This window comes from Lissotriton helveticus, chromosome 2_1, assembly GCF_964261635.1.
Source record: "Lissotriton helveticus chromosome 2_1, aLisHel1.1, whole genome shotgun sequence".
Lineage (NCBI taxonomy): Eukaryota > Metazoa > Chordata > Amphibia > Caudata > Salamandridae > Lissotriton > Lissotriton helveticus.
In genome coordinates this window covers 2,020,633,671-2,020,648,855 of record NC_136059.1, presented here as the reverse complement: position 1 = coordinate 2,020,648,855, position 15,185 = coordinate 2,020,633,671, and the positions used below count along the sequence as shown (strand labels likewise).

The following is a 15,185-nucleotide window of genomic DNA, read 5'->3' as shown; positions in this document are numbered from 1 at the left end:
AAGAAAGAGATATTTAACACCTTTGTTGAAAATCTGGGGTTTGAGGCAATGCAGACCAGCTTTATTTAAGTTGCTTTTGCTACAAGATGAAATTACTATATGTGCTGTTTCTAAGTTCTTAAAATTCGCTATCAGATGCAGATCTACGCTTGCTTAAGGTTCTTTTTTGAAATTTTAATTAGGATGTCCCTAGTATGTGGTAGTTTATTTAAGTATAACGATGCATAGAAATTTAATGCATTTTTGTCTATAGACAATATCCCAGTATGTATAAAGATATGTGGCATGTTCTCTGATTCATTCTTAAATATTTGTATGATGTGTTTTAATGTGCTTTTATGGTTTTTTAATCGAAATCGAATAAAGCTATCTTTGACTTGACTTGACTTGACTTAACTTGATAAATAGATACAGTTTGTGGTAACTGCAACATTAAGAAGCGCAGACTTCACACATGCAGACCCAGACTGGAAGCACGACTGGGATGATAGTTATTTTTTTTATTGAATACGCTTCTCCTTTTAGAGTATGGTTCAAAAAACAAACATTCAAGATCTTAAAAAGCACAAGGCATACAAATAAATACGGGTTCTGAAGAGTTGGGGATGCTACTGGGCTCTAACGTTGGGTGCACACTTTGGAACTATTTTTTGGGTAAAAACAATATTGCAATATGTTTATCTTTTCTTCATGCCCTCTTCCCCTCTTGCAATCGGCCCACATTAAATTTACACAAAATGAGGGAATACAAAATCTCACAGCAGGTCCACATAGTCATGCAGGATGGTATATATGCATAAACTGTACATATAATAATAATTTCTATACAGGTGCTATTTGGCACTTCATAACGGGAGTGTGTTTTACTTTGTTATATTCATTTTGTCACAGGAAGTAAAGTAAAAACATTTGTTTTCTCATAACAAACAAAACATCCTCTACACAAAGAAAATGTCACTTACAAAATATATTACTCACAAAAAGATTTCTATGCTAGAAAATCAACTCCTAAACCTGGAGTGGGTGTCCCAGGGGTGGAAAGCCCTGAACATGTGAGCACACCCACAAATGTAGGTGCCTATGAGCATTCACAATGCTTTTTTTCACCCACCGCTGCCTTAGTAACTAAGATTTACTGTTCTGAGAAGCAGGAGTGAAGATAAGGAGTGAACAACACCACTAAAATTGGTGGAGTTATAGTAGGAGGGGGTTTTCTACAGGCAAAATCATTTTTCTTATCGAAAAAAGAACAAACAAAAGCACATCCAATTCCACTCGTAGGATAGTATTTCCTAATGCACAATTGTACACTATGTACAATTAGTCACACATGCGGAAATGGATTGCAGTTGGTCAAGTATCACAACAGGTCTATGCATGTACTTTTTCAACTACGGTATGTTTCTATACCTTCTCAGGGAAGCCTTTTTGAACACCAGAAATTCTGAAGTCTGCAATCATGCATGTTCGTAAATCTACATATGCAGATTATTTATGTTCTATACCAACTATGATTATTTTTGCAACTTGCATAAGTGTGCTCTTGCCATTTTATTTACATATCACGTGTCTGCAAGATTTGTCTATTTTGCATCTAGTTTTAAAAAATAAATGTGTTTAGTGGCTTTGTCAAGTGTAGTGATCTTACAACAAAAAAGATGTTTTAACTATTAATTTAAAGAAATGGCCCGCGACTGATTTATTTGTGCAAAGATGCCTGATTAATGGACATATGGATGGAAACTATGGCCAGATTCACGAAGATATGGATTTGAATATTACTTTTGCACAACACCTGGCTTACTATTCAAAATGACTAAGTCAAAAGTACTCTTGGAAGTCAGTAGTAAGTCATGAGTACTACAAGAGTAAGTGTTCTCTCAGCCAAATCTTATGAATCACCCCCTTCGATGAATGGATAGACAGGCAGATAGGTAGGTTGACAGACAGATGGATAACAAACAGAGACATAATAAAGTGAAATCTGTTTTTCTGTGGAATCTGTCTAACAAGAATTGCCCCAGGGTGAATTTATGACCAGTTTCTTTAGGCATGCTATCATCATGTTTACAGGTACATCTTTAGTGTGCAATTAGCTAACAAGGGCAATGTCTGTATTAAACAGATTTTTTGGGGGGATTTTACAAAATTCTATACATCATTAAAGTTAAAGGCCCACATGCATCAAGCATTTTTGTAGTCGCAAACGGTGCGATTCCTTAAAATCGGCCGTTTGCGAATGCAAAAGTGCTTTTTGGGATGCATGAAGCAATTTTAGAATTCGTAACATTGTTGCGAGTTCTAAAATTGCGGGTGCTTTTAAGAAGTCGCATATGTGCGATTTCTTAAAAGCAATGCATCATTACTTTTACAAGTGGAAATTCGCAGTTAGGGTGCCAAATTTACCGAGTGGTTGAACCACTCGGTAAATTTGGAAAAAGTGTTTAAAATGGTGAAAATGTTTTTTTTCAACATTCATGTTTCACACACACATGTCCTTAGGACATGTGTGTGTGAAACATGATGCGAAAAATACATTTCAGGGGTGCATGGGGGGGTCTGCACCCATGAAATTTTCTAAGTGCCACTCGCAATTTGCTGATGCCTTCCCATTGACTCCTATGGGCCTTTTGGCCCATAGGAATCAATGGGAATTGCGAAAATGTACTTAAGAATTCGGTATTCATTTGGGATTCGGTAAAAATTGCGATTTTTACCGAATCCCAAATGAATACCGAAAAAATTGATGCATAGCATTTTGCACTTCTTAATTTGCGATTCCTTATTTTTCGCAAATTAGGAAGTGCAAAATGTAACAATGATGCATGTGGGCCAAAGAGTTTGAATTTACACTAATCAGTATACAGCAGAGAGGCCATTCATAACATATGGAACATAGGCCACTATAAAATGTGTGGCTAATGTTTGTTTTTGTGACGCATACCAAATGAATAGCCATGGTTACATTCGTAAATCCTTTAGATTTATGTGCAAATAGATACATTAAAACATTTATAGGGCAGATGCCACAATCAACTGTATGATTGTGCAACAAAAATTGGTTATATACACAAAAAAGGTTTTTTTAATTCAGCAAGGCTTCTATAATGTTATGATGATCTTCTAAAAGAAAGCAGCAGAGATGTTCAATAAAAATATTAGGAAATCTTCGGTGGACCTATGGTACAGTTTTTTTGTTATTGGCCAACAAATAGTAAATTGACTTTTGAAAAATATTTGAATAAAATGTTGGAAAATAAGATAATTGTTTTCGAATTACAATACAAATACCATACTCTATAAATATTGGTTGTGCGATCTCTTTGTGCACAGTAATACTAGCAGTAATTTGCTATACAATCACATATATGTGTTAGTTTTCGAGAGACTGTATGACCAAGGTGGGTAATCACAATAGTTAAAAAAAAATTTAACTGCACAATTTAGAAATCCCAGTTATCTATATCTGCTGGCTATTTCTCTACAAGGTTCCATATCTACTAATATGAGGAAGCCACTTGATCAGAAACAAGTAGCTTTGTAGATTGTGTGTTTTTTTTAAAAACTAAATCTGACATGTCACATTTGAGAACAATCTGAATTCTGTTGTACTGAGAGTTCTATCATTCAGAGACGATTGTAGATACATTATTATAGATTTCAAAAATGGTGGCTTGATTAAGCAGACACTGTTGGAAAATGGACCTCTCTGAAGGGTCACCCTAAATGTTTGTGCCTTCCTCCTCCTCCTCCTCCTTTTGTTTGCTCAACTCCTTTTGTTTGCCTTAGTACTCTGAGAACTTTACCACTGCTAATCAGTGCTACAGTGCATGTGCTTCTTCCCTAAACATGTGTGTAATTGGTGTACAGCTTATTGACATATTTAATTTACATGTAAGTCCCTCGTAAGGTGGTATACCATATACCACCTTAAGCTACAAGTGGCTGCAGTACTGATTGTGCCACCTACAGAAGAAATCTTTCAAACCAGTCTCAGGCCTGCTACTGCAGTGCCTGTGTGTCCAATTTGCTGCCACTTCGACATGACATTTAAAACTACTTGCCAAGCCTTAAAATCCCCTTTTATTACATATATTTCACCCCTAAAGTAGAATCTAGGTAGCTTTAAGGGCAGGGTGCTATGTAAGTAAAATGTAGGAAATGTACACGTATGTTTTGCATGTCCTGGTAGTGACAAACAGCCTATTTCCGTTTTCACTACTGTAAGGCCTTCTCCTCTCATAAGTTAGCATTGTGGATTCCTTAAATACACTTTTAAGTTGTAATTCCTGATCAGAAAGGAGTAACTTTTTCATGTTTCATATGTTTGGAACAGTATAGAGAAATACAACTTACTGGGAAAGCTGTACTTCACATTACTATTATAGAAATGTAACTTTTAGAAAATCAATGTTTCTCTACACTTACTGCTGTGAGTACCTGACAGCCTGTCTCCAATACACATCTGGGGGCGGATGACAGTTACACTTTGTGCATTCCTTCTAGACAGCCACAACACAGGAAGGATGGATGTGTTTGGGTACCCATTAACATACATTTACATTCTGATGGCCCTGCCTAGACAGGGGGTAAGGGGGGGTAACCAACTCACTAGAATAGGCAGTGTCCTGTCTCCACACAAAGGGATGAATCACCCCCCCCCCATAGATAGCCTATCAGACAGGACTGGGCTGGGAGGAAACCTGTGCACTTCAGAGAGCTGCTTTGAAGTCACCCCCACATCAAAGGCACTTGTGGGTATAAGTACGGAGCCTCTGACCTTATAAAATCAGACACTTCTGGATCTTCAACTGAACCTCTGTCAGAAGGACTGCTGTGCTGCTTAAGGGACTCATCTTTGGACTTCATACGTAGAAGGTCTGCTTTTCTTTTGTTTTGCTATTCTCCTTGCTGCTCTCTGACTCTGCTGAAGGAGAGCTGGACTCTGCCTTTCCTCAAAGTGATCTCAAAGGGCTTGTTGGCTTGCCTCTGCTTGAGACTTAGGGAAATCAAAGTCTCTACCCCTACTCCTCTGCATAGCTCACTGGAAGTGCCCCAGATACGTGAAAACGGATTTTGATGCATCCCCTGCCTGTGTGTGGCATAACCGGTACATTGACCCAGTTGTGGGAGTAAATTCAGCGCATTGCATTAGAACCAGTGCTTTGCCTCCCAAGAACAACCAGGAAAGGCACTTTGTTCACCAGGCGATGCTAAGTCCTATAGCCCGTCTGCCCTTCCATGAGGCAACGCCTGAACTGTGTCTTTGCCCCAGTCCAGTGCAATGTTTTGGTCTTGTTTTGTTTATAGTATAATAAGCTATTTTTATAAATCTGCATGGAGTCTTTCTGTTGTGTATTCCTTGTGTTACTGTGTGTGTGTGTTTCACAAATAATGTACACATTGCCTCTTCAGAGAAACCTGACTGCTCTGTGCCAAGCTACCAGATGTTGAGCACAGGTTATCTTTTAGTATATATTTAGCTTACCCTGACTAGGATTGTGTCTTCTGCTTGGACAGGGTGCATACCTTTGCCAACTAGAAACCCGGGCCTCATTTATTAGCAGTTTTGCGCTACCGGAATGTCACTTTTTTGCACTTAGGTAGTTTAATGTTCAAGGCCATGTAACACCATTCTATGTGGCATTTCACGGCCTTGTAAATATTTACCCCTTTCACTCAGAACACTGCATGAAAGGGGCATTCCATGGTTGTTGCTGTGGGTGGTCCCACGCAACACACGTGGAAACTGAAGCATTCCCAGATTTACTAGAAACCCCCATCGGTAAGGTGTCCCTTCCTGCACAAAACCAATCAACCCAGCAGCACAGGCACCCTTGCACCTGCATTGGCGCATGGCAGCCCATTGTGCACCAGCACATGGAAAAAGGACAGAAATACGCCATATCTCATAGATACAGCGAATTCCTGCCCTTTTGTTTGAAGTAGGGAGCTCGGCAAGATTCCTTGTGGTGCTGCCCTATGTCAAAACACCATAAATGAGGTCCCAAGTTTTTAACAGGTGCCATGAAGTCTGAACCACTGATTATTTCACACTCCACATATTTTGGAGGGGGAGGTATTCAATTTTTGTCCATTGCTCCAAAATTGTGAAATGAATTGCAATGAAAAATCAGGCAATCTCTCTCTTAGCAGCCTCATAAACTCATGGAAAAGATCTGTCAATTAAAAATCCTTTCTGCATGAGTAAGTATGTCATACACCTGATAATTAATAAGTAACACATACCTAATACTGGGGTAAAGCAAAACTACAAAACAATGTATTGTGGATTACACCTTGATATTCAAACATTATTCATATCTAAGACAAGAGTAATACCCATTCATGTAGCGAAAAACCTTTGTGAACCAGTGAGTGTAAAGCACGAGGTTGGAAAAGGGAAGAGGAAAATACCAAATTCTGATCAAATGTAGTCCGTGAAATTTGAAACGGACTATTATTTTACAAACACAGGAGGAGTGTAAGGTGAAGCAGAGAGATCCCAGGACAACGTTTTTTTATGTGCCACCCACTGGTATGTTGGTTAGGAATGACTGAGCAGAGAAACTGGAATAGTAAATGATCAATGCAAGAATTTAAGTGAGAACCAGTCCAAAGCTGTTACAGTGAGTCTGAGGGTACTGAGCACCGTGGTGAGGGTGGTATGATCAACTATGTCAAAAGCTGTGTCTAAGTCTTAAATAAGGAACATAGGGAACAGATGAATGGAATGTGCAAATTGATGAAGTTGGCAGCATGAGAGCTATATTTGTGAAATGGCTAAGGATTTCCCTTCACCTTACCTCTAAATTTGACCCTTTTGCATATCATGACACTAACCCTTCCCAAAACCCTTATCCGGTTCTACTCATAAGCTTAACCAAATGTCTAAACTTATTAGGTTAATGATAATTAGGTTTTTTCTCGAGTCAGTTTGGTTTTCAACCACATCTTTGAATTACAATGCATTTTTGAGGAAAGTGTCATGAAATTACAGGATACCAATACTTCAATATAAAGGTACAGGTACTAATTGACAAACTTGAAATAACATATAAAAAGTAATATCATGTCGGTCTCACAGAGGCTGTAACAGGATCTCAAGTATATCTTTGATCTAGATCAGTTGTTTCTTCACATGGAACACTGAAATGTCTGCACAGAATGGCAGTTCTGTGGGGTGAGGTACATTTTGGATTAGAGCACTTTGCTAAATTAAAAGAAAGGGCTAGATGGGTGAGCAGCCGTGATATAGAATTAGTATATGGAGTGCTTTGAGTATGCGGTCATTAGAAGTTGCGTCTCAACTTAATGTTATGTATTTTTCAGATATTTTATTGTATGGGCATAGTTAAATTGTAACTATTGTACGAATGCTTCTCCTTTTTTGTCATGGCTGCTTTCTTCCACTAATTGACTCCAACAATTCATGCATTATCACTTAAAATATATGAGCACATTTAACTGACCTCTCACTTGGCGAGCATGTTTGAAACATTTGATGGGGTGATCCACGTATCATCACATTTCGGTAAAATGAAAATATTGTAAATTGTGTAAAAACTGGAACATTCAGGGCTGGACTGGGAACCCAAACAGCCCTGGAAATTTAGTTTGACCATCCCCGGGGGCTGGGGGGCCATGGGGGTGTGTGCAAACATGAAGCACTGCTGCTTAACAATACCGTTCCCCAGCAATGCTGCTTTATTCAGTGGGGGACTATATAGCAGCATCACTGCAAAACCGGCCCAAGTACCAAAACTGTAATATGTTGCTGTAAAGAAGGTGTGCATCATTAAGCTGATGCAATGACATGCAAACAATTTTCTGTAAGGGCTCCTATATGCTTCATGTGTACCAGCAACACTGTTGTCTGTAAAATAAGAATATACAGCTAAACACAATACCTATTCAAAAAGACATGACCTGAATCTTATGCATTTAATAAACTCCACGGTAAATTTAATTTCACACCTTAACATAAGGTAGGCCTTGAGCAAATCTTCATCTGACTAGGTTTTCAAAAAACTTGAAAGAGTGAGAAGAGGTATATGATCAAAGTGTGTTGTCTTGGAAGTGAACATCTATGCACCTTGACGTTTATATGAGACCACAAATGCACAAAGCTAAAATGGTGGGTACCAACCTTGGTGAAATATCGCATCCTTGACGCATAAAGGCACCCAAGGAAAACCAGAGACTGTTAAATATCCCAAATTCATTGGTTGATTCATTACTTTGCGTTTCTCTTCCGTCTTCAAACTCTTCAGTGTGCCACTCGTAGGGGCTGAATCTGCTGACCAGGAAGAGGACTACACTGACTCCAATGTAAGCAAACACAATGCACATCCAGATTTCATACGCTAAGGGATCGAGGAAGGAGAACACTCCAGGCTTGGACTTCTGCGGCTTCTTGATCATGATAGATATTCCGAGGCTCATGAAAGGCTTTGAGAAATCAATCACCTCCTCTCTCACCAAAGTGATAGTTAAGGGAGCGATTGCAATGTCAGCTTTCTGTGAAGGGAAAAAAAGCAAGTTCAAAAATAATTCATGGTAGAAATGAGCAAAAATACTTATTGGCGACAGTTATTAAGGGTATCACAACCAAACAACAACGTGAATGGGACATCACAAATTTATATTTTAGCCATGCATTCATCAGTGTATTCAGTGGTATGCTTTAGTGGATAGGAGGACTCAATATTCGCTGGAAGGATACACCCATAAAATAAAGGCTATTGTCACTGTCCAACTTCTCCTGCATTTTTCTGTTCACATAGTGTGGCTCTTGAAGAGGTGCCTTCGGTGAATGATGCGACAAAAGGATTCTGAACCCTAGCAGATATCGTCAAATAAAGAAAGACGTGGAATTCCTAATTGCTGGTGATTGTTAACGATGCACTGGGTATTGTTTACACTGGATAGGAGACATTCATAAACTCTCCTCACTCTATTAGCTGGTTGAGCACTACTTAATCTGAAAGAAATTCTGCCTTGTTTGATATTAATATTTAGTTTCCCTGGTTGGTGTTTGTGTGAAGTTTTGATTTCTTTCAGACCAATGAAACCAAGATGATTTCAGTTAACTACTAGTGACTATCACCTACTGTGGTCACATATTTAGACCCCAACAATGACAGCTATTGCCCTTATTAGAGTGGCTTTGCATTTTATTTAACACACCTGATCAGGTGCGAGATATACCACCCAATTATGATATTTGGGAGAATAGCATAAAACATGTTTGTACCCACTGCATCAAAATACATATTTTCCAGAAAGTATTGGGCATTATTCTGCTGATAAATATCGGCAGGTTTCCCCTACCAATATTTATCACAAAACTCCTAATTGCAATATGTACTGTAACAGCAGTTAGCATATATATCACAATTACCTGGGCCACTCATAATGAAAGCCATAATTTCCTATTCTGCTGAAGACAGTAAATTCAGTACAATTACATTTGGCAAGAGTGACATCTGTTATTTACAATCTGTGCAAAGGGCACAAGTGTGCTATGAAGCACGATAGCAAAACAATTTATCATCATTTTTATTCCATTGGGATCGGAAAGGTTTTGTTTAGTGCAGCATTATATTTACTTAAGATGTTTTTAATCTGAAATTGCATCTAAATTGTGTAATTTACTTGCTAGGTGGTGTCATGCTGGCAGGTGCTTGTCTGAGTTTCTGATAAGTCTATCACAGGTCGGCAGGAACCAATGAAAGTTATGCAGGATGGTGGTTGACACAGTCAAAGCACAACCTGCTTTGATACTGGTTGCCTTTGATGTTCAGTCAGAACTATGTGGGGGATTTTGAGTCAGATAGCAGTCTGTCACTTGCCACTGTGTCACCAGCTTAACGTCTCTGGATATCAATCAATTAACCAATAAATATTTTCTTTATTCAGATAAAAACATATCCATATAAAAGGCTAGCACATGCAATAAATATATACATACGCAATCATACAATTATTAAAAACAAACATATGATTCTTCAATGCAGTGCTGACTATAAAGTGCATTTAAACAGTGTTTATTGAGATGTGGGCTCTAACTGCAATTTTCGAAAAGGTGCCCACACAAATTATTAGCTCATCCTCGCCCAGTGCGAGGAGGGTTTTGTAGGCACCTCTATAATCAAGGTATTATCTTTGTTTTTAAACGGGAGCAGCAATGATTTAATATATTGTTCATAGAACGTACCAAAAAATAAGCAATGTAGTCGGGTTTGCCCCAAGTGCCCATTATATGGGCCAGGAATAAAATCAAGATTTGCTTGAAAGCCCAGGGTAAAGCATAGTAGATACTTGACAGTGCTAGCTTCTAGGCAGAACAGGAGGCCGCACTCCCCTCGATCCATAGGTTTGGTCAGGTAGGTGGGCATTCTTAATATTCAGGTAAGCAACTCTGCTAGATTTAATGCACTCTGTAGCCAATCTATCCTCGTTAAAGCACCTATACAGGGTCACCCACAACTCTGTCAAAGACATTTACATAATTAATCCTGCGTAAACTGGATCTCACCTCTGCTAGCCATGGAATTTCCATACATTTCTCACATTTAAGACAGTCAACTATGATATCTCTAGTAAGGGACGTTGCCTTGTTTTTCCATATGGTTAACCAGAATAAAGCAGTGCACGCTCTAATATAATCTTTGATATAATGTAGCTTTAGATCACTGTGGCATATACATTGAGGAGAAGAAATTGAGATGCCCAAAAGCTTGTGGCAGAACCTATTCTCCTCATGCTGAATATTATGACATTTGGCAGTACCCCAAACCTCTGCACCATAGGTTGCAGTCGGTGTACACTGAATTTAGTTTTTTTTTTTTAAATAGGTTAAATAGCGCCCCCCCCTGCAATATGCGGTATGCTCTGTCCACAGACCGTTAGCAGCTTAAACCAAAACCAAACAGGAAAAAATGTTTGTGCTTAGTGAACTCTGATCACCGACATGGAGGACATTCACTGCGTGTTTCCTTGGTCTACAGGCCATTATAAAAGATTTTTTTAAATTACTACATAAATCTACAGAGGCCATAAAATTAACAAAACCTCATACTAGAAGGCGCAGGGCTTTGGGGGGTGCAGCCATTAGGACCACATCATCAGCATATAATAAAGATGGGAGTATAAGCCTGTTAATTCTTGGAATATTATTGGTGATTGTCACTAAAAACTTTGCAAATTATTAATACATAAAATAAAGAGTAATGGGGCCAGAACACAACCCTGCCTTGCCCCTCTAAAAAAACCAATATCATTGGAAACTTCCCCTTGTGTATTAATTTTAATTCTAGCTTTCATATTTCGATATATACAGGATAAGAATTGCACTATTGTCTCATCTATTTCAGTTTGCATAGAACCCTACCCAGTATTTTTAATGTTGTATCAATGAGGCAAATGGGCCTGTAGCAACTCGGTTGAGAAAGATCACCCTTTTCAAAAATTGGTATGATAATAGAAATCAACCATGTGCTTGGCAACAAAGAGTTGATAAAACCATTAAGTAGGAGGGGGGCCCAGATATCAGGATTATTTTTAGAAAGATCTATTGCCACCCTATCTAGTCCCGGGGCCTTACTGCCTATGCTCTGACATATAGCTTCCTCCACTTCAAAAAGAGATATTGCGACTCCTTGAGGGTTTGGCAGCTCGACCATTTCTTTATCGTGTGGCGGGCCTGTATATATTGCTGAAAAATGTGCCTCCCGGGCCTCACTAGTTATATTACAACTTATTGGTGAAAAAATGTAGCCCACCGCCCGCATTTAATGTATGGCAGTCCAATAAAGTGTGCATTCTTCAGACACCCAAAAATCTCTTCCCTCCTTGTATTTTTTTCCTTAACATTTGTATTGTCTGCTGACACCTTGGGTTCACCACAAGGGCCCTATGCAACAGTTGGTTTACTACTGAACATTCATAATTAAGCCATCGGGGAGTGAGAGATAAGGTGAGAATAGGTTTCATTGGTTCATACCTGATGGCCATAGAGAGATTAGAGAATGCAATAATCACATCATGATTAGGTTCAACCATTGTCAAACAAAAGAAAACTCAAACAGTGCAAGGTTCGCCCTTACCACTTTGGAAAATAATTGCACAGGGTCAACCCCTCGCCACACTAATCGAAGATTATCTGTAGAAGATTCAAGTTCCCCCCACCACACTCTATTTTGCATGCAGACTTAGGTGACAATTTAAAAGCCGCTTCTATTGGGTTATGGTCTCCATACAGTGTTGCAACAACTTTGCCATACAATAAGGAATCCTCTACATTAGGAGCGATAAAAATATAATCAATTGTTGTGGCAAAGCCCCTTCCTTCGGGAGCAATATATCATTATTAACAGAAACTACAATATCCATAACATTACTCAAATTTTGGGTTATCAAATGTGTCATCATCTCTACACCCCTGTTACATTGAAGCTCTGCTAGAATTACTAAAACGATAATCCATTCCTGCCAAATTAGCATTAAAATCACCACCCAGACAAATACCTGCTGTATTATCAAAATATTTCGAATTTCTTAGGGCAGTAATATAATCAAAAAGATTAATAAAGATAGTATTAGGTTTGTTTTAGAAATCATTAATATTAAAATTAAGCAGATAAAGTGGCATGCATTTTTTATATCTTAAAACCTGAAAATTGTCTTTATAGGTAGGCATGATCTTGGTACAACCCCCTGCAGTAATGTTCACTTATATTGTTAAGCCACCAATGGAGCGCCCCGTTTTGGGTGCTGAGGCAAGAATGTTGTAACACTCAAACCCTTCAAGATGGATATTTTTAGTGGCCCAGGTTTCCTGAAACATTTAAGATGTCATATTGCCTAATTATCTGAAGTCAGTCATCTATAATTATCTTTGATTGTAGGCCAGCCACATTCCATCTTTATATTTTCATAACCTGGATGTCATGTACCGGAAACCCTGCTGTGATCTTTAAAGAATGCACCAGAGTTGCATGTGATAAACGTGCAGATAGTAAATCACCCTCCCCATCAACAGTTGGACCCAGTCAATCCTGGGCTTCAAGGTAGTTTAATGCTGCAAATCTATTCTGGTTGGCAAAGGGGGAGGTTCCAGACAGGATACATCTAGAGGATGGTTTATAGAAATATCCCAGTGGAAGCGACCAGATTTGGGTATATCTTGCAGCAGGGATTTCCCAACGGTTCAATAATGCCCTAACCATAGCAGGTCTGTGGAAGTTAATTATAACACAATCACCTTCAGTGTTTTTATGCACGTCGCCCACCCATCCTATTCCACACCATAAATATTTAGGGTGCTAAACTGTGTATACTTATATAACCAATCAGTGCATTTATTGCGTAGTTCAGCCCAAGATTGCCTCTGCTGTGTTGAGTGGGGCACTTCTGCCAGCACCAACATGTTAGGGTAGGCAGCTGGGGGGAGACCCAACCCATCCAGGATAGTTTTGGGGCTAGATCCACTTGATGGATAGTTAGCGGGTGGTTGGCAAGGGATAGCACTGTTATTTCTACTTGATATTTCCAGGTGGTTTGGTGGGTGTGGGGGCAGGATTAAAATCAGTTGCAGGCCTAGAAAGAACTAAAGAGCTCAACTCAAGAAGACCACTCCGTCTACAGTGTGCGGATGAGCACTACAAAGAAGGTTGTGTGGTGCACATAGTGTTTACGGGTGCTCGAGCATCTCGCTGTGTACATCTCTTGGGGAGGGGTGCAGTAACTGGACCACCTAGGGAACAGTGATTTAAATTAGCAACATAATCTGTGGGTGCAACATTTATCAAATGGCCCCCTCCCGCCTTGGCATCAGAAGTAGTCATGTTAACAGCCGCTACATGATCGCAGAGTCTATTAGAGTTTCCAGGTTAGTCAGGCGGTCCATCAAGGGATGACTTTTTGTCTAATAAATCGCCAACATGGGAACATTTTGTGCTGTTAAAAACTGCTCTACATCAGGTAGCACAGGAATTACTTCTGATGGGTACTACCGGATTGAGTAATGATGTCATTAAAAAATGTGTGCGTTGGGTTAGAGGTCTATGCTGGGTGTATCCAGGAAGTCAAGTCACTTTGTGATGTGCCCGTGCGTGAGGTTTGTTTCCTGGTGTCCTTTTGCATTTTGCTGTACCAGCCACGAGTACAAAAGGGGCTACTATAATGTGTTGGGTCAGCGGGGAACCATGTTCAAGGACATACTCATCAGTTGTGAGACAACAATAGGAGCAATAACAGTTTGCAGGGGGGTGTTACCATCATGTCGAGGGGTTGGTGTAGCGCCACAGCCCGGCTCAATAGATTATACCTCAAGTCCCAGAGACAATATATGCTCTGTGAGTTCTATCTTGCCGGATACTATTTTAACCACACTTGCTAGCATACTGTCAATGGTAACAGAGGGACGCAGGGTACTAGTGGAGGTTGTGGTTAAAGCTAACAGGCCAGTTATTTTCCCCATAGTTACTTCACACAGTAGAAGGGAACTCTCATCTTATCTCGTTGCTGCAGGCTCGACTTAAGTCAAAGAGGGAGGGCCCAACCCAGCCTTTCGGGCCTGCTCTTGGCCTGGGTGCATCCTGTGTGTGTCCCGCGGGAGCCGACCAGCCAGTTTGTTTAGCGCCTACTGGCGCAGGCGTGATGGTGTCAGCAAGTGGCTGCTGCCGAGATTCCTCCTGGGGTGTGTTGTTTGCCCCAATAATCAACCCAAACAGCAAGGCATCCCACGTTGAGGGAGCAAATTAATTTGTTCAGCATCCCCGGGTGCGGGTGTGACAGCATCAGCAAGCGGCTGCAGCTACACTTCTTCCTGGGGCATGTAGTCTGCGCACCAACGAACACCCAAGCAGCAAGGCGACCCCTGCATATTTGGGTAAGGGAGCACAGCAGCACTTATACTTCCACTGTTTTACCATTGAATGTCAAAGCAGTGAAGATTTTAGATTTCTAATCTTGTGTTCATGAGAATGGCTTCCTCTGGAAATCATGTACAATTAACAATGGCCCTCTCATAAAAGCAAGTTAACATATAACATTAAGTTGGTCATTTAGATGTTGATTGGGCTTTGCTAAAACCTGGTGGATAACACCCTTCTAACATCTTGGTTACTCTGCATCATTTACAGGTTGGGGGCCCCAGTGCATCAGATATTGAAGCTATC

The 15,185-nt window shown here is 39.8% G+C and overlaps 1 protein-coding gene across 5 annotated transcripts in view; it reads right to left on the bottom strand.

The window, feature by feature from the left end:
• Window positions 1-15,185, bottom strand: part of GRIA2 (glutamate ionotropic receptor AMPA type subunit 2) — a 512,702-nt gene that overhangs the window by 52,034 nt on the left and 445,483 nt on the right. For all 5 annotated transcript variants that reach the window (XM_078676989.1, XM_078676984.1, XM_078676985.1 and 2 more), the window contains exon 11: window positions 8,150-8,520. In XM_078676989.1, coding sequence (XP_078533115.1) covers window positions 8,150-8,520 — 371 coding nt within the window. The remainder of the gene's footprint in view (window positions 1-8,149; window positions 8,521-15,185) is intronic.